This window comes from Aethalodelphis obliquidens, unplaced genomic scaffold (genome assembly GCF_003676395.1).
Source record: "Aethalodelphis obliquidens isolate GAN/ISIS:26980383/991018 unplaced genomic scaffold, ASM367639v1 scaffold9, whole genome shotgun sequence".
NCBI lineage: Eukaryota > Metazoa > Chordata > Mammalia > Artiodactyla > Delphinidae > Aethalodelphis > Aethalodelphis obliquidens.
The window spans coordinates 27,146,644-27,172,587 of NW_020837953.1; the positions used below are offsets into that span (position 1 = coordinate 27,146,644).

Sequence of the window (25,944 nt, forward strand, 5' to 3'; positions counted from 1 at the left end):
ATGTCTTTCACTTCCCCCGGGAAGGAGTAAAGCTCTTTGCTATACCTCTGGGTCTATTATATTTAATTCTGCTCTTGGTAGTCAAAGACCATAGAAAATAACTGTCACCTGAACAACTCTTCTAGACACCAGAGACTGGTGTTTGATGGATATTATATTAAATAAAACCCATCAGCGTGGGATTATGTAGAAAAGCAATTTATTCCATTATAAGCACTTACACAGTTAGTCATGGAGAGTAACAGGCCTGCTGGTGAAACAGGTCACCCAAAATAGAGATGGTATCAAACTAGTGGTCAAGGACTAACTCCTTAAAAAAAAAAAAAAAAAAGCAACTCTTATCCAGGATTAATTTAATTTTAAAAACAAATACAAGCTATTGATTCGCTCTTCTCAATTTAACTGGACAGTCTACCTGTGGTATAACTGTCAGGTAAAAACATACATCTTTACAACTTGGTGGTCCCAAGTTTTTTTTTTTTTTTTTTTTTTTTTAAACCATTTCACAGAAAGGAAAGAAATAATATGAAAACAGCTCAAGAAATACACTAACAAGCAAAAATATATGGGGAAAGAGGAACACATTGTTTTGACTTAACTGAAGAAACTGAGAGGAGACTGGTCTGTGTAAGAAAATGTGTATCCTGGCAAGTTCCGTGTGAAGATTTTAGAGCAGGAATTTATATGACTTGAATCTCCCCTATTTCCTGAATAAAAATGACATCTTGTAGTATTTATACTTCATGGCTCAGACACCTACCTCACTTGGCTCTATTTCTTACTCACTCTAGCATTTACTTAAATGAGTCAGAAAAACTTGGGGATATAGCATAAGAAGAAAAATAACCACTCACAATATTCCCCTTTTTGTGGCTACTTTAGACCTCTGTTACTAGAAAATTCCTGAAGAAAATTTAAATATAAGTCTGTGGCTTTCCTGAATCAAGAAGCCCCCAGTTAATATTTAGAAAACACCTTCTGTTTGGACTAATAACATTGTTGATAGAACTTATTATAGAGGGATAACCAAAGTCTGTGTCTCAAAACCAGTGTTAAATCAATCTCAGGGTTGAGAAGAAAAGGGGAGTCTAAAATCACAAGAAGTGCAGACATTCTCTAGGATCCTTGTCCTTCTGGATCCACGCTTCCTTCAGGGTCTTCGTCATTATAAATGTTCTCTGCCTGCCAAAAACAAGAAAAAGGATATTGAGTAAACATGAAAGTTACTTCTTGAAGTTAAAGTTTCAAATAGACGAGGCCAGGGAGACAGACTGTGGGGCATATACTCTGTTTTAACTATTCAACTCTGCAGTTGTTGGATGAAAGTAGCCACAGACAACCTGCAAATGGGTAAGTATAGTTGCATGCCAAATAAAACAGGCGGCTGGCCACAGGCCAACCCCCCGGATTAGGATAGTCCCTAAAAACTTAAGTATGGTTACCATTTGTCTTGATAATCAACCTTGAGTCTTTTAATCAGACAATTATTCGTAACAGTCAAAAAGTAAAAACAACACAAATGTCCATCAACTGATAAATGGACAAATAAAATGATATGTCCATACAATGGAGTATTATTTGGCAATAAAAAAAGTCAGTCACATATTGTATGATTTCATTTATATTAAATGTGCAGAATAGGCAAATCCATACAGAAAGTAGATTAATGGTTGCCTAGTACTGGGTGGACTGGAGGCAAATGGGAGGGATGGCTACTGGGTGTGGGGTTTCTTTCTGGGGTAACTGACTGTAGTGATGGTTGCACAATTCTGTGACTGTACTGCAAAACCCATGTTCTAAATCTCAATTTATAAATATTTTAAAAAGAGAAACTGTTCTTGCATAAAATAAACTCTACTTGTACGACTTGATGAAATACCCATATCCAAGAGCATCTTAAACACAGATACCACTTTCACTTGGGCAAAACGTACTGTTCTTAGTATCTCCTATGCACTTAGTATCACTAGGGTAGGTGCTACAGAGGATGGGATAGTCTTAGCTTTCAATCTGACTACAGGGACAAACAATGTATACAATTATGTGAGTAGTCTGACAACAAAAGTGTGGTATCTTCTTCCCTGACACCAATGGGGTGTCCAACAACTCAGTTCAATCCTGATGTTGACCACCTGGAGGTAGTACTGTGACCAAGGGCTCAACCCCACAAGACTACCCTCACTTCAGCAGAGGCCAGTGTCAAGCCCTGAGTGCCCAGGCTACCCAAGTACTCCTGCCCAACTTGGCTATAAATTTTCTCGCAGCCACCCCCGCCCCCCAGGTTTGATGATTTGCTGGAATGATTCACAGAACTCAGGAAAGCGCTCTACTGGTTTATTATAAAGAGTATAACTCAGGAATGGCCAAATGGAAGAGATGCACAGGGCAAGGTGGGGATGGAGCACAGAGCTTCCATACCCTTTCTGGTGGCATGGATATATTCACCAACCCAGAAGCTCATGAAATCAAAAGCTTTTTATGGAGCTTTCCCAAGAGTTTTTATAGGGTCCCCCTTAAGTTACCGCCTTAGCCTAAACTCAGGTGAGGCCAAAAGCAGCTACTTATAAATAGCAATAGAGACTCCTACCACTCAGGAAATCCCAAGGGTTTTAGGAACTCTGTGCCAGGAACCTGGACAAAGACCAAATGCTTACTACTTATTATATCACAATAATTCTTAAAAACAAAACAAAACAACCCCCCCCCCCCACAAACGGAGTAAAGTAACAACCTTGACTGGAGGTGATGGCCTTGAAGGTGATGTAGCTTAATCTCCTACAACATTCCCATGACAACCACTAAAATACCTCTCACTGACAGACTATCTAAGGCAGCCCATTTCACTTTCTTGTTAGAACTCTAATTTTTTATATTAATTTTGTGTGGGTGTGTTACAAGGAAAAGGATAAAGTGGATTTTCTGTTAATACATGAAACAAATCCTTATTATAAAAAATTATAATACAGAAAGGTATAAAGAAGAAAACAAGAATTCTCTAAACATACCAACCACATTTTGGCAAATAGCCTTCTATTAAACAGTTACATATAATTAAACATAACACTAGATACCCAAATTTTAATAAGAGGGATTCTATCATGCTGTTCTATAATTTGCTTTTTTCCTACTTATTAGCATATCATGAATAGCTTATAAAACTAAGTATACTTCATTCTGATACATAATATTCCAAAGTATTGATCCAGTATATAATGTGTTAATCTCATAGGCCACAAATACTCCCATTTTATTGCTTTATTTTTGATTAATAGGGTTATTCCGTAAGAAAGTTCTGAATATCAAAAACTTTTTTCCTCATGTTGAGCCAAAAACTCACCTCTGGAGCTTCTTCCTGGCTCTAGATCTACTCTGAGACACCAAAAGTTTCTTTTGAATTATTTTCATTTATTAGGCTACTGTCACTTAAAAGTCATGCAGTTGTTTTGTAAATTGTGGTAAAAGACACATAACAAAATCTACCATCATAACCATTTTTAACTGTACAGTTCAGGGGCATTAAGTCCATTCACACTGTGTGCAGCTATCACCACCATCCATCTCCAGAAGGCAACTGTTTCTTGTATTGCTATATATCAGACATTACAGTTGCTTTTATTAAATTTCAAGTGCTCTGAAAATTCAAAGAAGGGTGATCACCTTCAATTGGGGTATAAAGGCAGGGAATGTTTTTGACATCTAGGTAAGTTTCATGAAGAAATGGTATTCTTTGATGCTGTGACATTGCAGTAGGAACTGTGCTAGGCATGTTCATAAGTAATTTCAAGGGAATGATCATTCCTAAAGATTCGACTGCTAGCAAAGAGGGAAAAACAGGAGGCAAGCTAACAATTAGGAGGTTACTGCAATAGCCCAGCAAGTAGTAATGAGAACCTGACCAAAAAACTAGGTGTGGAATACAAACAGGAAAGTTGGTTATATCTGTTTGTAAGATGAGTAAAGACAGGAGAAGCATTGCAGAGATCAACAATATAAAATCTGGTAAGTGAACCGCACCTAGAGGTGATCGGACAATAGAGGAAGACCTGAGTTTTCAAATCTAGTGAGCTGGGGAGACACTGAAGCCATATAGAAAACAAAAAGTCAGGAGGTAAGGGGAGTAAGGAAAGGAAGGAGAAAAGAAAAGATTAGTTTTGTTAAGTTCGAGATACCAGTGAGACAACTTGATAAAGTTAAAGGGTAGGCAGCTGAAAATGATAATGCGCAGGCAAGTCACACTCGGGAGTAAACTGAACAGAGCTGCCAGTTGTACTGATGGAGTATATAAATATGAAGTGATACTAGGTCTCATTTATCTAAACTCGCCCAAATAAAGAAACACTTACCATTTGCCAAACTTGCATGATATTGTCTTCTGATACAGAACAAATCACCCAAGGTTCATTGGGATTCCAGGAGAAATCAGATATCTTGGCAGTGTGACCACCATGAATAAACTGAAAGAGGAAGGAAAACAGATGAAAAGCAGACAGAGGACAATAAATCACAAACTATTTCAGTTCTGCTCAACATCTGTAACATACCAACAATTCTGGTGGCCCATCTTCTGCATCTTCTGGGGATTGTTCCTCTCCAATTTTACTAGCACAAAAAGATTTTTAGAAGTTAAAACAGGGACTTCCCTGGTGGCGCAGTGGTTAAGAATCCGCCTGCCAATGCAGGGGACACGGGTTCAATCCCTGGTCCAGGAAGATCCCACATGCCGCGGAGCAACTAAGCCCACGAGCCACAACTACTGAGCCCACGTGCTGCAACTACTGAAGCCCTCACTCCACAACAAGAGAAGCCACCGCAATGAGAAGCCCGCGCACCACAACAAAGAGTAGCCCTCACTCGCTGCAACTAGAGAAAGCCCATGCGCAGCAACGAAGACCCAACGCAGCCAAAAATAAATAAATTTAAAAAAAAGTTAAAACAGATTTACCTTGAGTAATTCTGGAAAGTGTAAGAAAATAACTCCACAAAGAGTAATAATTAACAAGACTTACCTTAAATCCCAGACATTCAGTCTGCGATCAGTACCACTGGAAGCCAAAATAGTCTCATTGTGAGGCGACCACTGAACCTATACATAAGAAAAAAGCCATCAATTAGAAAATTGAGGGGAAAAAATCTAACATTATATTTAACAATTTAACCCATTACTAGACCCAGGATATCAGCTCTTGTTCTATTTCATATTTTTGAAGATCTCATTTATTCTTATTGTCTAATTCCAGCTTCTAGCCAAATGTCATCCAGTGCTAAGAACTAAAGTACAGATCACACACAAAGTAATTATTTACCCAAGTACTTATAATGAATTCAGTATTACACATAGGACTGCAAAGACTATAATGTACTCCTCACAGTGCCCTTGCATTAAGCTTCCAACATAATGTAACAATTATTTCTTGAACTGAGTCAGAGGGCTTTGCATATGGAGCTTAATTAAACGGATGAGGCAGAAAACATGGAGTCAGTACTTTACGAATGAACTGTGAAATTAACAGATACAGCAAGTTATAAAGGATAAAGGAGTGGAAATAAGGGAAGAGACAAGCATCAGGAACAAGGCAGATAAAATAATCAGGCACTAAGTTTAATACAGAAACAATGGAGGGAAAACAATCCCAATTCATACAGAGATCAGCACAGGCATAAAGATGATTTTTATTACTTATAGCAATGGGATAAGGCACAAGTGTGCCCACTCCCACATTCAGGTTTCCCTTGGGGCGGGGGGAGGAGCATTAGTTTCTCTCACCTGGAATATTTCATCCTTATGTGATTCAAAGGAATGCAACTTAAGTTTCAGATTTCTCAGATCCCACAAGGCAACAGTCTACATACAAAGATGAAAGCAAGTACGATCAATAAAATTTTTTTATCGAGAAAAAGAAAATCCATAACTAAAAGATCTCTGTGCATGCAAAAGAAGCCAGAGAGGGACTTCCCTGGTGGTCCAGTGGTAAAGAATCCGCCTTCCAATGCAGGGGACACGGGTTCGATTCCCCGGTCGGGGAACTAAGTTCCCACACGCTGTAGGGTAAGTAGGCCCGCGCAGCGCAACTACTGAGCTCACACACCTCAACTAGAGAGCCATGCACCGCAACTAGAGAAGAGAAAACCCGCGCGCCACAACGAAAGATTCTGCATGCCACAACTAAGACCCGACACAGCCAAATAAATAAATATTAACAACAAAATAAGCCAGAGAAATCCACCCTGTTTTCTTGTAGAATAAATCACACTGACCTTGTCAGCTGATCCTGTGGCAAGAATGAACTCACTATAAGGATTGAAAGAAAGGCAGTTCACTTCAGCAGTGTGAGCATCAACTGAGTGGCTCGGTTTGGAAGTATTGTTTGAACGAGTATCCCAGCTTTAGTAAAAGAGAAAAAACAGGAAAAATGCTTGAAATGGGTAACTAAATATAAAACTTAGATAATATATTGAGAAAAAAATGGATTCTACTCACATCATAAGTTTCTGATCATCAGCAACTGACCCAAACAGAGACTCATGGAGCAGATGCCAGGAGACGTCTTCTACTACTGCTGTATGCCCTGTAAAGATGGTCTTCGCATCCACAACTTTTCCTTCCTTTGGAACAGCACTGATGTCCCATAGGCAGATAGTCTTAAATGAAAAATTAACTATTATATAAAAGGGTCTCACTTCCTGACACACCCCAGAGGAAAAAAACTGATATAACTAGCCCAGATTTGCTTCAAAATGTAAAGGATACGCACATGGTCATCTGAAGCACTAAGTAAGTGCCCACTGAGATTTGGGTTCCAAGAAAGCCCGTAGCCTTCCTTCTGATGTCCACGGAGACGCAAGTCTGGGTTGCACTCTCCAGAAGGGTCTACAAAGTAACAGACACATCAAGACTATCCAGTCCACTTCCTCTTTGGATCTACTAAGTATAATGGAATTTTTATCAAGAGGTCTAAAGCTCTTACTTTTTATGAGACATACAGACCCATTATGACCAAACAGATAATGCTTAAGAGCTGCACGTTCTATCCTATGTAAAAAAAGCATTTTTCCCCCCATGTAGGGAAGAAGGATGAAGGAAGAGTACCCACACATATCAATATAAATATAAGATGTTAAGTTATACAAAGAATAACAAGCAATTAAAATTGAGAGAAGCAATGTATCCCCACAGTGACTCATCATTTGTATTTGAATCGAAGAGGGCAAGTACCTGGTTTAGAAGGATGTTTCGTATAGTCAAAAACAAGAACATCACTGGATGGAGTCTTTGTGGCAATGATGCAAGGGTTCTGGGGCATATAGCGTGCCCTGTTCACTTCTCCTTCATGGTTGATCTTGATTTCTATTTCAATTTTTCCACTAACCGAGCCAAAACCTCCAAATTCTGTAAATACAATAAATTAACTGCAAATGAGGACAAAGCAAGAGCTACTCTATGTCACTCAAAGTATGACACAGGCAAGGCTTTTAATCAACGAACTGGTGTAATACTAGAAGCGATCTAAAAATTTGTTAGCAGTATAAAGTGCGTTCACATTCCTTATTTCATTTGATTCTTAATGAAAGAATCAACTCATAACCCTACAGCGCAGGGAAGAGTTATTATCTCCAAAAATTTTACACAAGGGCTTCCCTGGTGGCGCAGTGGTTAAGAATCCACCTGCCAATGCAGGGGACACGGGTTCGAGCCCTGGGCCAGGAAGATCCCACATGCCGCGGAGCAACTAAGCCTGTGCGCCACAACTACTGAGCCTGCGCTCTAGAGCTCGCGCTCCGCAACAAGAGAAGCCACAGCAGTGAAAAGCCTGCGCACTGCAACGAAGAGTAGTCCCCGCTCGCCGCAACTAGAGAAAGCCCGCGCGCAGCAACAAAGACCCAACGCAGCCAAAAATAAAAAATAAGTAAATAAAAATTTTACACAAGAAAAGAGAAGCTCAGAGGACCTACATTAATTTGTTTATGGTGACTTGACTATGGCAGAACCTAAACTGAATCCCTATTTTTCTGATCCCTAGCCTGGTACTCTTTCAGCTATACCTACAATGATTTAGGTAATAATATACCTAATAAGTATTACATTACTATCTAAAAGTAAGGAACACTATTGACTCCACTTCAAAAATTCTCACTAAGTGCCTTTCAAGCCTCACTTAAACTATCAAAAAAAAATGTGCTCAATAAATAAAATCGAAGTTACTGTTTTAATGAATATTAAGTACACAGTGTGCTAGGTACTAAAGAGTCCCTTTTACTATTTATTTGAAACTCTAGTTTGGGATGACCTTTCTGAAATACCGTCACATCTTTCCTCACACCAGTGAAGAAAAACAGAGCCACAACAGCTGGTTCCACTTTCCTGACCTCCCACTTACACTTGCCAACCAGAGTCCTTGGTTGAAATAAACCAGGTAGGCAAGGACTAGACAAAAACATTTTTTACTCATATTTGACTACTGTATGCACTTACAGAATTCTCCCAAGTACCATTATAAAATGTATAACAATATAACTTGTGATTATGTAAATCTTGGCAAAGCAATATTTAAACAAAGGTAGTTAATAAGTAGCCAAAGAATTACAGAAGGCAGCATGTTAAGGTACCTGAGTAACAGTCAGGCCATGGCATAACTGACTCTGCCACTTACTATCTTGGTGGTTTTGGTGAAGGCCTTCAATTTCTGTGAACCTCAAACACCTTACCCATAAAACAAAGTTATGAGAGTAACTTGTAGATGAAAATGACACTCTGAAGGACAAAAATCTTTTCAAAAAGCAGAGACATAGTTGGGTAATATAATTAGCAGATAACTTTCAACCTCAAAATAACTTTATAAGTTGAAAAGCAGTGGTTTAAACAAGCTAAAAACCTAGAAACAGTTCAAAATAGACTCTAAAAGAGAAAAAACCCCAAACACATTAAACAATTTTCCCCCCAGAATTCTAGACCACAAGCATCTACATTGTAAAAAAAGAAGGCATGATTAGGATATGTGATCTCAAAGAACTTTTAGTCCAAACACAGGGAGATAAGATAAGCACACAATTATAGATGACTATGACAGAAAAGAATAATTGCCAGAAAAGAGATACCAACAAGGAAAGAGCAATAGCTGGCATGGAGCCCACAGAGCAAGGGGTAATTGTTATATAATGTGGGTTATTTCAGTATCAGCTATATACTATTAATCAGAGGCCCCCCCACCAAATGTAGTTGAAGTACAGTAATAAGAAATCAGCTTAGAGGATTCACAATTGAGATTTATGAAGATGAGGATTTATCTATTTAACAAATAGATTCCCCAAGTTGAAGGTGATACGCAAAAGGCCAAATCTGATGTAGGAAAGAAAGACTGAGGGAGCAATGTACAATAAATTGAATGACTATAAAGGTCTAACTATGTTGCTATTTTGTTTGCTTCTCTCCATATAAAATACCATTTAAAAAGACTGAGACTGGTGCTTCCCTGGTGGCGCAGTGGTTGAGAATCTGCCTGCTAATGCAGGGGACACAGGTTCGAGCCCTGGTCTGGGAGGATCCCACATGCCGCGGGGCAACTAGGCCCATGAGCCACAACTACTGAGCCTGTGCTCCGCAACAAGAGAGGCCGCAACAGTGAGAGGCCCGCGCACCGCGATGAAGAGTGGCCCCCGCTTGCCACAACTAGAGAAAGCCCTCGCACAGAAACGAAGACCCAACACAGCAAAAATAAATAAATTAATTAAAAAGAAAAGTACCAATGTCACCGTGGATGTGAGGATTAAATTAGTCAATGCTTTTGAAAAAAAAAAAAGACCGAGACACAACAATATAGTAAAAGTGTCTAGCCTGATGAATTTTTACATATGCATATATCCGGGGAACTACCACACAGATAAAAATACGGAACATCTCCAGCCCTCTCTTATCCTCCCACAAGGTACCACTGTGTCCCTCCCAACCAATGCTGCCTGACAAACTAGATAACCGGCATTCTAATTTCTACCACCGTACCATTTTTTTGAATCCATAAACATTTTGAAACTAAGAAGAAGAAGTTGTAACATCTTGAGTCAAATATTCCATTATTTCATCATGATTTAGTAATAGTTTATTATATACTGAGGCAAAAGACTGAAGATTACTTAAAAACAAAAACAAACACCCCCCCCCCAACCCATTCCCCAAATAAGTTGCTAAAAATAAATCTGTTGATATTTGAAGATCCTGGTAACAGAGTCTGAAGTAAACTTTTAAACTGAATCTATTTTCAGGCTTAAAATGTGACCATAGCCTGGCTGAATCTAATATAAACACACACATTCTTTTTAATGTCAAAACAAGCCTAAGCCAGTTTTTAGTTCTTTCTCTTTGAAAGTTTAATGATCTTTTGAAGCTGTCTGCCACCAAGTACCTCAAACCAAATGGGGTCAAGTAGAAGGTAATCAATTACAATAGTTCAATCTGAGAGTCCAGGACATTTCATCTGAGAGCAAGGAGGGACTAGGAAGCTATCTATCTAACAACAACCCAAGAAGCTTTAAGAGACATTAGTATATATCTACTTCCAGCACTGTTGAGACCACATGGAGAGCACCTGCCCCGCTTCAAGCACCAAGCTTGTTCAGTCATCCGAGGGTGATGTGAAGGACGAAGGAGAGGTAAAAGTAAGAGAAAAGGAAGGAATGGGAGCTGATATGCTATGTAACCTTAGGGCAAGTTACAAAACAACTGTAAGCATCGGTTTCCTTGTGAGGATTAAATAGGGCGAAATACAGTCATACAAATGTATCATACATATTACTGGTATTTTTCATAGTTCCTCTATTATTAAGTATTAGTAAGGGGGACAAAGGTATCATCAGAACATAAAAGTAAATTGGTTTGATGCCACTCAAAAAATTCAGTTACCAGAAAGACTGGAGTGTATGTTAAAAGATGCCATTTCAAAAGCCAGGGAAGACTTATATGAGGAATCTAAAAAAGAATACAAATGAATCTATATACAAAACAGAAACAGACTCACAGACATAGAAAACAAACTGATGGTTACCAAAGGGGAGGGGTTGGGGGGATAAACTAGGAGTATGGGATTAATAGATACAAACTACTATACATAAAATAGATAAGCAACAAGGATTTACTGTATACTCAATATCTTGTAGTAACCTATAACAGAATATAAAAAAATCCAAAAAACCCCCCCAGACCTAATGAATCACTATGCCGAACACCTGAAACACAATACTGTAAATCAACTCTACTTACAACAAAAACAGTGAAGAAAATGGATTAGTCAGCAAATGGCATTAAAAAAAAAATTGCTAACCACTTAGAAAAAAGCTCAGATTCCTATTTCATCCCTAAAACCAAAACAAATACAAGAAAGATTAAAGTTTTAATAGTCAAAACACAAAAGTACCAGAAAACAACAGCTAACTATTTTAAAATCTTGGAATGAAGGCCTTTCAGTGAATGACAAAATCGGAAGGACACCAGAGGAAAGCTGGATAATTTAAAATTCAGCTTCTAAACAAAACAGGACTCAAAATTATAAAATAAAGAGGGAAAAAATTACCTATAACCTATTAGTTAGGGATAACTTACCTTATATAGAGAGATAACTCAAAAGAAAAAATGAGCAAAAAACATAAATAGGCAGCTCAAGAGAGAGACAGACAGACAAATATTTTAAAATAGGTCCAACATTACGAATAACTTAAAAAGCCAAGTAGGGAATTCCCTGGCAGTCCAGTGGTTAGGACTCCGTGCTTTCACTGCTGAGGGCACGGGTTTGATCCCTGGTCAGGGAACTAAGATCCTGCAAGCAGCGTGGTGCAGCCATTAAAGGAAATAAAAGCAAAGTAAAATAAAGAGTGTAGTATTACATTCAATGTTGGCAAAGGCATGCAGAAACAGACATCAATACATCTGCTATTGGTGAAATTGTGAATCTTTCTTCGGAGGGCAACTTAGCAGTACCAATTATAATTGAAAATGTTCTTGCCACTTGATTAACATTCCACTTAATCATTCTACAGCAAAACTATGCAAGATACATGTACAAGAACTGTTTTTGAAGCCAAAAGATTGGAAACCACTTAAATGTTAATTGAGGATGGTTAATTATAGTATAGTATACAGCCATCAAAAAGGAGGCACATCTCCATATGCTCACACAGAATGATGTCCAAGATACACCAGGCCAGGAAACTATATTTTATGCTGTATTCCCAGTACCAAGAAAAATTGCCTGGCATACAGTAAGTACTTAATATATTTGTTGAATGAGTGATCCAATAAATGGGATAGATAAACCATTCAGACAACTATCAATTTAACAGCGATCCATAAGGGATAGATTTACAGGGGGAGGGGGGTTGACGGTATTTTATATTTGCTTCAATTTTTTTTTTTTTTGGCTGCACTGTACAGGCTTGCCCAATCTTACTTCCCTGACCAGGGATCCGACCAGGGCCCCCACAGTGAGAGCATGGAGTCCTAACCACTGGACCACCAGGGAATTCCCTGCTTTATTAAAGATGATTTATTATATTACCAATCAGAATATTTGCTTTATGTCTAAATAACCAAAAGTCCTATTTAAAGACAATTTATTTAATAAAAAGGAAACAGGCTCAGAGAGGCTAAATGATTTATTCTCAAACCACACAGCTAGTGAGCAGCTCAACAGGGTCCCAAGCCCATCTTCTGATTCTTTTTTTTGATGTGGACCACTTTTAAAGTCTTTATTGAATTTGTTACAATATTGTTTCTGTTTTATGTTTTGGTTTTTTGGCCGCAAGGCATGTGGGATCTTAGCTCCCCGACCAGGGATCAAACTCGCACCCCGTGCATTGGAAGGCGAAGCCTTAACCACTGGATTGCCAGGGAAGTCCCAGTCTTGATTCTTAAGTTAAGTGTTTTATCCCCTCAATCACTGATGCCTACCTAGAGAATAACTCTGTAGTAACCATATCCTATAGTTCACACACTTGGGTCAGCGACACAAAATCATGTTTGCTGACCTTTATCCTAAGGACTTATTTTGCATTCTATATTACCCTAAGCTAAATATGGAATGATCAAAAGAGTAACTGTACATTACAATCCTGGCAAGTAACTGGAACCCAAAATATCTTAGATGAAAGAATGGATTCTGCTAATCAGGAGAAATCTAAGATAAAAAACATTAAACATTCATTTTTGGCACAAATCTCAATACTGAGAGCCTATCTCCTACTCCCAGTAATAATTTGAGTTCAAGGACAACAATAAAGAAACCCACTCATTTTTATCTCTTCTGAAAGGGAAAAAGTATTTCATGAACAGTTAAGCCCTTAGGATATCTCCTAAAAATAGGATATAATTAAACACTCAATTTTTATGTACTATATAGCAAATGCCATGGTTAAGTCATTTATACCACTTAAACCCAGAAAGTGTAATTTAAGCCAGTGTTTTTCAACCTTTTTTTTCATTATTGCCCCTGTAAGGAACCTTGTAGGACATTTTTTCTGATACCCTGATGAAATTCCTGTGTATCTGTTTATGCCTGCTATGTATTTCTGTGCTTTAAACAGTTCAAAGAATAAGATTGTTTTCACACACACACCCCTCTGAGAACCAATTTTCACTCCCGTAGGGGCAGTATCTCCCATGTTGAGAATGCAAGCATGCGTAGCAGTAATATATGGTGGATTTCTGCTTCTTTCAATTCTAGAAATTTCCCCACTACCAAATTTAGTTGAAGAAAGTTTACAGAAAAGGTACAGAACCAAGTATGTGTTAAATATGTCTTCTGCCACCTAATATCTATACTGCAAAATCAGGCTTTCCAAAGCTTAGTTATCTTGTTCCTAACTTGAGAGACTTTATCAAACTGTATACACTCTTTATGATAATTTAGAGATATGAAAAATATAACCCATATATCATTCCTTCCTTCACCTTTAAGATTCCTACCTCCTTTTTCACTGTCGTAGTGTGAAGCATCAAACTGAGCATCATCGTTAGGGAGCTGCACACTGGCTATCACAAGGTGGTTTTGTTCATCTGATGTGTGTGTCCCCAGGACAAGTCGATGAATACTGAAATCTTTCCCTTCTGGTCTGTAATAGGAATATATGGTCAGTATTCAAATCAGTACACTAAGAGAGATTACAAAGTCAGTGACATACATGTATGCCCAAGGCACTATTACAACCAGGTTTTCAGAGGAAGAAGTCATTAAGAGCCATAGTTCCTACTTTTCACATATCTTCCATAGAGCTGAGTATAAGGACCACAGAACACTTAATTTCATAATTATTTCTTAACTTAGCCAAATATTTACAATTACTTTGAGGAAAAAGTCTGATGGAATAAAATACGAATTAGCTACTCACCCTTTACAAGGAGTTGGAGGGAAAGAAACCAATTGGTGGGTATACTACCACTTTAGGTTACTTCATTAGGTTAACGTCATTAAAAGGGAAAGGAAGTTAACATCAGGTAAACTAACTGTTCAAATACTACTGAAGCACAAAGATGATTAAGATGTGATTCATATCCTCAAAAAACCAGGGACAATTAAACAGCCATATACACAAACATTTTAAACACAAGTCAACATATAATTCATGAAAAGTACCCAAGAACATGGAAATTTAGATACGAAAGATTAGTTCTGGAATAAAGGACACATTCTTAGAAGAAGTGTTACCTGAGCAGGTCTCAAAATGAGAGCTAATCTAGAAGAGGGGGACAAGGGCTTTGGAAGACAGTATTCTAAGAGAAGTAAGCAAAGGGAAGATTACAAAGTGCCAGACACCACGTTAAGCATTTCACATACCTCATATCACTTAAACACCATAACAACACTCTGAAGTACTATTCTAATTTAAAGATGGTTTGGGAAAATTAAGCAACTTGCCTAAGATCACAACTACCAACTAACAGAACTAGAACTGAAGTCCAAATCTGACTTTGAATGTGGGAAAACAAAGTGAGAGAGAAGGCTAGAAAGCAGATAAAAATCAGACTCTAGGGTACTGAATGCCAGCTTAAGGCATTCTGGACTCTTTACTGTAAGGAACAAAGAACCATGGAAAATTTATAAGGGACATAGCATCATCTGAGTTACCTCAGAAGGATTAATTTAACAGTGTAAAGCAGAGGTTCTTCAAGCGTGGTATCAGAACAATAGCATCAACATCATCTGGGAACTTCAGCATGCAAATTCTGAGATCCACTATAGACCTACTCAATCTGAAACTTGGGGGGGAGGGATGGTTTGTGGTGCTCAACAATCTGTTCTGCAGGGAATTCCTTGGTTGTCCAGTGGTTGGGACTCAGCGCTTTCACTGCCATGGCCCAGGTTCAATCCCTGGTAAGGGAACTAAGATCCCGCAAGCTGCAAGGCGTGGTCAATTGAAAAAAAAAAAAAAAAATCTGTTTTACAATCCCTCCAGCTGATTATGATGCCTGTTAAAGTTCTAGAACCCATGGTCTAGATGGGAAAGATGCTACACAAGAATTGATCAGGGCTTATAAATGGACTGTCAAGTGGATAAAGGGGGAAAAACCTAAAAAATGTCAAACCAAAGTCAACTATGAAAAGGAGAAATGGGAACAATAGAAAAAGTTGGGTTGGGACCTCCATGGAAAAAATATACTCAGTTTGAAATATGTCATGTTGGGGAAGCCAATAAAATACTCCAGATAAGACAGCTGAAAATTCAGGTAGCGCTCAGAAGTTGGATCTGGAGATAAATCAACAGAAATTCCTCTGCACAGAGTTAATAGGTGTCTACATCTCACATGGGAAAAAACAGAGGAAAGATAAGAGGGCTGTCAACATACAGTTGGGGATACCTGCATTTAGAAAGTTAAAGACTCAGAGCAAGTGAGGGAGGGAAGAAGAATATACAAAACTATGATTGTATGGTTTTTTGTTTTTGTGTTTAGAAACAAAATATGAATAAAAAAGCACACACACACACAGTAAACAGTAGACATTAGAGACAGTTGCTTAAAGGACCCCTCATTCTAAAAAAATAAGTAAGTAAATGACATTGTTATTCGAGCAGAATACAAAAAAAAAAGGGGGAAGGATATTTGGACCAATGTCTAATACTGCAGAAAGATTTATTTACCTCGATTCATAAAGTAGAAAGCTACTAAGACTACAGCACAGATTTCAGCCTTGGGTTATTTAGTCTTAATTCACTGCTTTCCAAACATAGCTAATCACATTATATGGAAAGCTTTTCTAGAATGACTTAGTAGGTATGGGGTGGCCAATATTTGGGATCCTCTGGTCCAATATCATTTAGCACATGTCTACAGTAAATCTGGAATCACCACTCAACTATTCTCAAGTATCCTGCCGCAAGTTCCTAAGTGGTTTGAACTGAGAACTCCTGACAGAAATGACTCCACTTATCCTGAACTCAAGTAATTCTGATGATCAGCTGAATATGGGAACTCCTGGTCATGATAAACCAGCTTCCAGCTCTAAATTTCTAAGTACTTATTAACATACTTAGGACAGATGTCGCCATTTTTTAAAAAAATGCCAATGTAAAGGCAGCAGGCTCATTCTTAAGTTATTAATAACATTTATATAAAACTTGTTGAGCTGAAACGTAGCCAAATAACCACAATTCGCAAATATCTTGACTTCTAAAGACCTGAGTTTTGAAGGAATTTACTTACTTAGTACACTTATAGCATTTCTAAATGTTGTTCTGAATGGCAGGTACCATGTCACATTCATCTTTGCATTAACCAGCTACTACCAATGACTGTGAGATTCAAATTTCTTTTGTTGAAAGAACTGGACTCATCATAATACTTTTTGAAAGCTGACAAATTTTACATAACTGTTTGGTCAACTATAGTTATAATACAGCTATTCAATTCAGAATCAGATAAAGAAGACAACATGTTTTCTCTTATCAGGTAAACTGCAAAGTTGTTTTACATTTTGCCTTTTTTGGCCTAGAAAAAAAATGTCACCACTAGGTTCTGATCACGTGCCCGCTACGGGTGACTGGAGAAAAGAAAAACAGGGAAAATCAATGCAAGAAATCTACACCGAGAACACAACAAAATAACGTTCAAAAGATTCCTGTCACCTGGTTACATCAGGAAGCCACTGTGCAGTTAGGCTGGGCCACTCCAGAGCATGGGTCATCACCAAATCGTAAAGAAAAGGAGTGTTCTTTTTCCATATTTTGTATTCTTCATTGATCACACGTTCTTCTACTGCGTCATCAAAGGCTGCTAAAACATTAAAAACAAATTTAAGTTAGCGACCACAAATGGAAACCGAGTAGACACTTTCAAAGCTACCGGCACGGCTCCAGAATCCCGATTCTGAAATGGAGGTTTGTCTAAATCTCCCCGAGGCGCAGGCACCAACACCGCTCTCCAGCTTCACGGGGCCTAACTGCTGGGGTCATCCCGGCCACACGCCGTTAGCCGTTCGGGCGACGGCGTCGGCAGGAGAACAGAACCCGCGAGGAGGGCCGAACACCGACCCCTGCGGGTAGCGAGCGCTGCAGAGAGGACCCGGAGAGAGACAGGTAGACCGACAGGGAGCGCGGGGAGGGACCAAACACCCGCCGGGGCCCCCACCGCCACCCTCCCGCCGCTGCGCCGGGCCTCCGCTCCCGAGGAGCTGGCGCGCCGTTAGCCCTCCCCGCGGGGCGATTTCTCCTCACGCCTGCGATGGCGGGTACGGCACTCAGCAGAGTCCGGCCTGTCCTGTTAGGCCGTGTCGAGGCCGCTACGCAAGCCCGGCACCCCCGCTCTCCTGTGGCCGCCCCGGCACCCTCACCTTCCTTGTCGGCCATGGCGGGCAGGCAAGCCGGGGGGGATCGGGTTGAGCTTTGCGAGAGGGGCGGGGAGGCTGCGGGCGCTCGCTCTGCGCGCGCGGCCTCTATTGTTTCCTGCTGCCCCTGAGTGAGGGCCGACTCGCGCACCTTCGCGCCAACACCGGCCAATCGGAGCGCGCCGAGCGGCGAGGTGGGCGGGGAAGCCGCGTTCGTAGCCTATCCAGACGCGCGGAGTCGCTTGCCGCGGGGTCGAAGCGCGCGCTCCTCCCCTGCCCCCACACTGCCGGGAGCCGACTTCCTTCGATTGCGCGCGCGCGGGGTTGGTGAGCGTGCGCCTCTCGAGGTCACGTGAGAGGTTTAGTCCGCACGCTCCTGGGTGCAGCCATTTTCTTGAAGCTAGCGATCCCTTCAAAGTAGGACTTTAGATGAGGAGTCTAAAATGTTTTAGGGTCTAGTTGTCAGCTCTGGGGGTGAGGCTGCAAGAAAAGGCTTCTATCAGACCTCGAGATGTCTAATTCAAGTGTCCCTTGCTCCTAGGTCCTCCAATTTATTTGTTCCCTTAGTTCTTAGAACTATTGATGAAGCAAACCCAGAAAATGAGGCCTTGGACTTTTAAAGATCTCCAAGCGACGGGACCTAGGACGGAAGTCTTAGGGGATTAAGTAAGTCCTCGAGAATGGAGTCCTGGCCCTTTAAGGGTGTGTGTCAAGGGGCGGAGTCTAGGGCGGAAGTTGTAAGTCCGGGCCGAAGTCCGGCTGACGAAGGGCGGAAGTTGAGTTTGGGGCCCAAGCCGCAATCATGGCGCTGGAAGGGGAAAATGTTAGAGATTACAATTTGACTGAGAAGCAGAAGGCGATCAAGGCCAAGTATCCTCCAGTCAATCGGAAGTACGAGTGTGAGTAGGTGGCTCACTTCTCTCCTTGCCGGGGGCTTCCGGCTTCCTCTTCCATTTTGCCCCATAGGGTGGCTCAGGCATTCCCGTTTTGCCATTTATTGTAGGCTTTTATGTACTTTTCTGGGGAAGGCTGAAGGCTAAAGCCTCCTGGTCTGAGAGTCGGGAAACCCGGGCTCCCAAATTTACAGCCTTTTGAACTTTTTCTGCATATGCCTAATTACGTTTATCTTGTGGGAATTTTACTTCCGTATTAATTCTGAAGGTAACGTATTTTCAAGTGTTTGAGGGGTTGTCGCCCCCAAGTATCTCCCTCCAACTGTGGGATAGTTAGAGTGTGCCTAGGGTAGAGGACTCGGAGAGCTTTGAGTAGGGGACTTCTAAATTGGTGTCTTACCTGTATCGTGTTGTTAGCAAAAAGACCTGGTTTTGTCATTTTTAGCTTAGTGACTTTAGGCAAAAAAATCACATAACCTCTTTGCACTCAGTTCCTTCATGTGAGGGATAAATGAGATAATAATAAATGTGAAAGTATAGTGCAGACTCTGAAGTTGTACATAAACGTTAAGCTGCCGTCCCTAAAGGTGGATGTGGTTTGGGGAGCACAAATCTGGCTCTTATTTCCTTTCTTAAAGTTCTTTCATTGATTTCCCATTGTCCTCTGTATAGAGTCCAACTATTTACCATAGCATACTAGGCTCTGTACTTTCTGGACCCTGCATATCTCCCTAGCTCACTGTCTCTCACTTAATTTTTTAAAAATTACTTTTAATAGGTCACATATATGATTTAGAATTCAAAAAATACAACAGGTATGCAGCGAAAGTCTTTCAGCCCTGATCCCCAGCCCCTTAGTCTTGCTATCCAGATCGACCATCCTTAACATTTTCTTATGTGTACATGCAAAGGTGTATGTTTACTTAATTTACTTAACCAATTTCTAGTTGATGGACGTTTATACTTATACTCGTTTGCCAATAAAAATAATGCAGCAGTGGCTATACCTGTGCATCCATTGTTTGGCACATGTGCATGTGTATCTGTAGAATAAATTTCCAAAAGTTACATTGCTTTTTCAAAGGGTATCTGCATTTTATCAATGTTTTTTAAAATTGAAGTGTAGTTGGTGTACAATGTTGTGTTAATTTCTGCTGTACAGCCAAGTGATCCAGTTATACATATATAGACATCTTTTTGATATCTGCATTTTAAACTTCAACAATTATTGCCAAATTGCTCTCCATTGAGGTTGTGCCAGTTTATACCCTTGCTAGCATTGTGTGTGTGTCTTTTTTCTTTCCTTTTAAGAAGGCTGAATTCTTTTTTTTAAATTCATTTTTAAATTTATTTTTACTTTTTAAAATTTATTTATTTTTTGGCTGCGCTGTGCTGCGCGGCAGGTGTGGTCTTAGTTCCCCGACCAGGGAGTGAACCCGTGCCCCCTGCATTGGAAGCGCAGAGTCTTAACCACTGGACCACCAGGGAAGTCCCGACTGTGCCTCTTTTCTCACACTTTTACCAATTTACTGTGTTACCACACTTTTTTTTTTTTTACCACACTTTTTGATCTTTTCCAGTCTGTTAAATATCTTATACTAATTGCATTTTACTTATAAGTGAGGCTGAACGTATTTTAGTATGTTTGGAGTTATTTGTATTTACCTTCTGGAATGTGTATACTCATATTTTTAACCCATATTTTCTATTGGATTGTTGGTCTTTTTTACTATGCAGAAGTTTATTTTTATGTAGTGAAATTTGTTAACCCTTTTTATGGCTACTGGGATATCATACTTAAGAAGGCATTGCTCGCTCTGGGACTGTAAATTAATTCTCCCATGTTTTCTTCTAGTACATTTGAAAATAAACCTTTTTTTTTTTCTTAGGCCATACCACATGGCTTGTGGGATGTGGGATTTTAGTTCCCCGCCCAGGGGTTGAACCTGGGCCCTCGGCAGTGAGAGCACAGAGTTCTAACCACTGGACTGCCAGGGAATTCCCCAAAATAAAACTTATATTTTAGTATAAGATACATATAGAAGAGTACACATGTTACAAATGAATTTTTGCAAACTGGATACACCTGTATAACTAGTAACCAGATCAAAAAACAGAATGTTACAGCATCCCTGAAGACCCTCTCATGCTCCTTTCTCCTCTCTCCGTATTTTTCCCATTAGCCTGACTACTAACACCATACATGAGCTTTGCATGTTTTTGTACATAATCTAAATGGAATCATGTAGTATGTATTCCTTTTGTGTTTGGCTTTTTTTGTCTCATATTTATGAGAACCGTATTTTTGCTAATAGTTATAGATTGTTCATGTTTCTAGTATTTATGGTTTTTAAAAAATATATATTTAAATTTTGAATACCTTAGGATTAGGGTAAGGTGGAAATTAAGTATCAATATCTGATAATTATTTTCCAGATGCTATAAAATCATTTATCAACAGTCTGTCTTTTCCCCTGTGATTGAAATATTCCATCTTTATCGTATACAGAATTCCTCTAACTATATTTAGGTCTATAGCTGGACTTACTATTCTATTCCTTTGTTGTAGCTCTCTTTTTATGTGCCAGTGCCACATTTTAAATTATTGAGGCTTTATTGTATCTTTTAATATCTTCTAGGACAATCTCCCTCTCAGTACTTGCTCCTTTCCTGCCATTCTTATTGTTTTTATTTTTTTCTCTATATGTAGATAAAAATCAGCTTGTGAAGATCCATAAGAATTACTGTTGGTATCCCCTCCCCCCTTTTAATCATTTGTTTCATCTTCTCTCCATCCTGAGGCTACTTAGGGGCCCAACCCTGAATCACCTTATTAGCATAGACTCAAGTGTGGTCAGAAGGGGCTCTTTATGAATAACCCTGAGTGACACTCCTGTCACTCAGAAAATTCCCAGGATTTTAAGAGCTCTGTTCCAGGAACCAGGGACAAAGACCAAGTATATATTTTCATTATACCACAAAAACATTCAGTGAAAAGCAGCAATTAGGAATGAGCGAAGAGGGCCTCCCTGGTGGCACAGTGATTAAGAATCTGCCTGCCAATGCAGGGGACATGGGTTCAAGCCCTGGTCCAGGAAGATTCCACATGCCGCGGAGCAAGTAAGCCCATGCACCGCAACTACTGAGCCCATGCACTGCAACTACTGAGCCTGCGAGCCACAGCTACTGAGCGCATGTGCCTCAATTACTGAAGCCCGCATGCCTAGAGCCCATGCTCTGCAACAAGAGAAGCCACCGCAATGAGAAGCCCATGCACTGCAATGAAGAGTAGCCCCCACTCGCCGAAACTAGAGAAAGCCCACATGCAGCAACAAACACCCAACGCAGCCAAAAAAATAAATAAATAAATTTATAAAAAAAAAAGAATGAGAGAAAAAATAAACAATAGTGTATTTTTGAGAAATAGTTGAGAAAAGACCATTTGCTCAAAAATCCTGTTAACATTTTGTTTGGGAATTCCCTGGCCATCCAGTGGTTAGGACTCGGTACTTTCACTGCCGGGCTGGGGTTCAATCCCTTTCCGGGGAACTAAGATCCCACAAGCCTTGCAGTGAGGCAAAAAACCGAAAAAAAAAAAAAAAATTTTTATGTTATGCCTCATGATTACATCTATGGAGATGATGTAATCTGTTTCCTAAGAATTGAATCTTTGCATTCCAGGGATAAATCGCACTTGGTCATTCTGGATTCTACTTGCCGACATTTTGTACAGAATCTTGGCATTGATGTAATGTGAGATTAGTCTGTTTCTTCCAGCTTCATTTCTTGCCACTGACTACCCCCAGATCTACCCCAAGCTCTCCCTGTAGCGCTGTTTTTCCTTTAAGACTCAGCTCAATTGTCATCTCATATATTCATTCAGCAACATTATTGAGCACCTGTTGTGTATCAGACACTGAGCGGAAACTGGCAATAAATGAGTGAGCAGATAGATAAAGATCATCCTTAGTCTGTTGGCACATAAAGTGTTAAGTCTTGTTTCCTTTGGGAATTCTTACCTGAACCTCTTAGTCTAGCTTAGTTTATCTCTTATTCTCTCCTATAATAGAATTTTCAAAGTGGGTGGTCTCTAGAACCCTAGGTTTCCCCAGACTTTTTCAAAGGATCTGTGAAGTTAAAACTACTTTCTTAATAATACTAGATGTTACTTGCTCTTTTCACTGTGTTGATATTTGCACTCGTGGTGCAGAGGCAGTAATAGGTAAAAGTCCTGGCCCCTTGGCACAAATTGAGGCAGTGGCACCAAACTGTATTGGTAGCCATTGTATTATTTACCACTATGTACTTATAATTAAAAAAAGAAAAAGTCGTTTTTACTTAAAAATGTCCTTGATGACTTGGCAAGAACTATTAATTTTATTAAATATTAACCATTGAGTACACACCTTTTTAATATTCTGTGTAACAAAATGGGAAGTATGCATAGTGTTTCTGCTGCTTCTCAAAGTATTGATGCTTACCTTGAGGAAAAGAACTTCTGTGATTGTTTGAGTTGTGAGATGCCTTTTTTCTCGGAACACTATTTTTTCTCAAAAGAATGACTGAAAGACATACTATTGTTATTCAGACTTGGGTATTTCCAATATCTTCTTGAAAATAAAGTAATCTGTCACATCAAGGAAAATAACAATATTTGTTGGTATACTGATAATGTATATTATATAATGATAAAATTCAAGCTTTCAAGTGAAATCAGAATTTTGGAAAACTTGTATCTGCCATCATGAGCTTCACGGTTTCCCAGTGCTTAAAGACTTTTCTGATGAGATTGGAGGTGATATTAACAAATAGATTTTTAAAAATTCTATAGAATGTGTCAACATCGAAGAACTGATATTATCCCAAAAACCAATGCTTGATATTACACAATCAGGCATAGATAAGATCTGTTCTAAGCACAAGATAGAGCAATGGATTTTAATGTTACAGAGTTTGAAAAATTCATTGTTAAAGCCTCAGATTCTGCATTGCAACTAACCTTTAAAAAACCACCAGTTTCTAGTTTTGGTGAAGGAAGACTATATACAATTTTTTTTCCTTACTCCGGCTGTGCTGCCCATATGCATTTTTAAAATAAATTTATTTATTTATGTATTTATTTTTGGCTGCACTGGGTCTTCATTGCTGCGGGCAGGCTTTCTCTAGTTGCGGCGAGTGGAGGCTCTTCCTTGTTGCGGTGCGTGGATTTCTCATTGCGGTGGCTTCTCTTGCCGTGGAGCACGGGCTCTAGGCACACGGGCTTCAGTAGTTGTGGCTCGTAGACTCTAGAGAGCAGGCTCAGTAGTTGTGGCACACGGGCTTAGTTGCTCCACGGCATGTGGGATCTTCCTGGACCAGGGCTCGAACCCATGTCCTCTGGATTGGCAGGCGGATTCTTAACCACTGTGCCACCAGGAAAGTCCACATTTTTTTTTAGCTCTTAAAATACTCCTTTTTCCTCCTGCATATCTGTGGGATTGCAGCACACTGAAAAGCCAGACATTAAAAATACTTGCAGAAATGCTAAACAGCGCCACTCTTCTCACTACATTTTTTGAAAATGTAGTCATTTTTCATAAAAATATATAATTTATGTTAAATAAAATGGGCTTATTATTTGTATCTATTTATTTATTATTTTTGGCTGTATTGGGTCTTCGTTGCTGCTCTGGGGCTTTCTCTAGTTGCGGCGAGAGGGGGGCTATTCTTTGTTGCAGCGCGCGGGCTTCTCATTGCAGTGGCTTCTCTTGTTGCAGACCTTGGGCTCCAGGCACGCGGGCTTCAGTAGTTGCAGCCGTGGGCCCTATAGCACTCGGGCTTTAGTAGTTGCGGCACGTGGGCTCAGTAGTTGTGGTGCTTGGGGCTCTAGGACGCACGGGCTTCAGTAGTTGTGGCGTGCATTGGCAGGTGGAATGTTAACCACTGCATCACCGGGGAAGTCCCTGGGTTATTATTTTTAAGTGAATTAATACATACTTAAAATTTTTTTTCAGTTAAAATTTCTAGGTTAATATTGCCAGGTACAACCCATATAAACAAAAGCTCTTTAGGTCCTCAGTAATTTTTAAGAGAATAAAGGGTTCCTGAGACCAAAAAATTTGAGAACTACTGCCCTATAGCAATCTGTCATTGTCTCTTTAAACCAAACCGTCTTTTAAAAAATCGAGGTACAATTTACATGTAATAAAAGTGCTCACATCTTAAGTATAAAGTCCAATGAGTTTTTTTTTTTTTTTGCGGTACGCGGGCCTCTCACTGTTGTGGCCTCTCCCGTTGCGGAGCACAGTCTCTGGACGCGCAGGCTCAGCGGCCACGGCTCACAGGCCCAACTGCTCCGCGGCATGTGCGATCTTCCTGGACCGGGGCCCGAACCTGCGTCCCCTGCATCGGCAGGCGGACTCCCAACCACTGCGCCACCAGGGAGCCCAAGTCCAATGAGTTTTGATAAACAAATAACATCTGTGTAACCAGTACTCGAGTCAAGCTCTAGAACATTTCTGTCAACCTAGAAAGTTCCCTTTGCTCCTTTCCAGTTAGTCCCCTAGCCCCTTACCTTGAGGCAAGCACTGCTCTGATGTCTATCACCACAGTTTACTTTTGTTTTAGAGTTTTGTGTAAGTGGAATCACACAGTATAGATTCTTTTCTGTCTGGCTTCTTCACTCAGTATCAAACACAGCTAGATGTTAAAGTGGTGAATGGATTTTATTCAGTAACTACTGACAGCAGGGGAAAGAGGTGAGCTCCCTGACTCTTGTTAATGCATTGTATCAGTAGTTCACGCTTTTTTATTGCTGAGTAGTGTGGCATTGTATTCCTCAGTTTGTTTATCCTTTCTCTTGATGGATATGGGGTTTTTAATTTGGGGGAATAAAATTGCTGTGAACCTTCTATGTCCTTTTGTGGCCACATACTTTCATTTCTCTAGGGTTAATAAACCTGTTATTTTCTTTTAACTTGTTTGTCATCTCTGCTGATCATTGAGCCTCTTAATGCCTAAAATGTATTGAGTTCTCAGTAATATTCTGAGTAAATTAGAGATGAGCTTAAACCTTGAGTGTTACCAGAACAAGATGTGTTATGTAAACGGCACTAAACTGGGAGTCAGAAAATCTCAATTCTAGTCCCAACTCTAATCAGCAGTGTAGTCCTAAACAAGTCGCACAATCTCTCTGGATTTCAGGTTTCTTCTTGTAATTGAAGGAATTCTGTTAAATGAACTCTAAGACTTTGTTATAGCCTGAATATTCTATG

General features: G+C 39.8%; 2 protein-coding genes across 6 annotated transcripts in view; one reads left to right on the forward strand and one right to left on the reverse strand.

The window, feature by feature from the left end:
• Positions 1 to 182: 182 nt before the first annotated feature.
• Positions 183 to 17,941, reverse strand: RBBP4 (RB binding protein 4, chromatin remodeling factor). The gene is made up of 12 exons (XM_027109269.1): positions 17,805 to 17,941; positions 17,101 to 17,248; positions 13,946 to 14,091; positions 7,214 to 7,387; positions 6,753 to 6,868; positions 6,479 to 6,639; positions 6,256 to 6,382; positions 5,765 to 5,842; positions 5,007 to 5,083; positions 4,542 to 4,599; positions 4,344 to 4,454; positions 183 to 1,182 (listed from the first exon to the last, which is right to left on the reverse strand). The coding sequence occupies exons 1-12, from the start codon at positions 17,818 to 17,820 to the stop codon at positions 1,117 to 1,119; spliced, it is 1,278 nt and encodes a 425-aa protein (XP_026965070.1). The 5' UTR covers positions 17,821 to 17,941; the 3' UTR covers positions 183 to 1,116.
• A 563-nt stretch (positions 17,942 to 18,504) lies between these two features.
• TSLIG1 (tRNA splicing ligase complex subunit 1) overlaps positions 18,505 to 25,944 on the forward strand; it is a 72,132-nt gene continuing 64,692 nt past the window's right edge. For 2 of the 5 annotated variants that reach the window (XM_027109271.1, XM_027109272.1), the window contains exon 1: positions 18,505 to 18,697. In XM_027109271.1, the coding sequence (XP_026965072.1) occupies positions 18,601 to 18,697 (97 nt within the window). In that variant the 5' untranslated portion in view covers positions 18,505 to 18,600. The remainder of the gene's footprint in view (positions 18,698 to 25,944) is intronic. The other 3 variants (XM_027109273.1, XM_027109274.1, XM_027109270.1) reach the window with 3 other exon arrangements.

What these genes read in the sequence shown, in the direction of transcription:
- RBBP4 (XM_027109269.1), bottom strand. An exon ending in TGGCTTCCTGATGTAACCAG is followed by an intron (nt 14,092 to 17,100) that starts GTGACAGGAATC and finishes TTCCTATTACAG; the next exon opens with ACCAGAAGGGAAAGATTTCA. An exon ending in TCATGCAAGTTTGGCAAATG is followed by an intron (nt 1,183 to 4,343) that starts GTAAGTGTTTCT and finishes TGTTTTTGGCAG; the next exon opens with GCAGAGAACATTTATAATGA.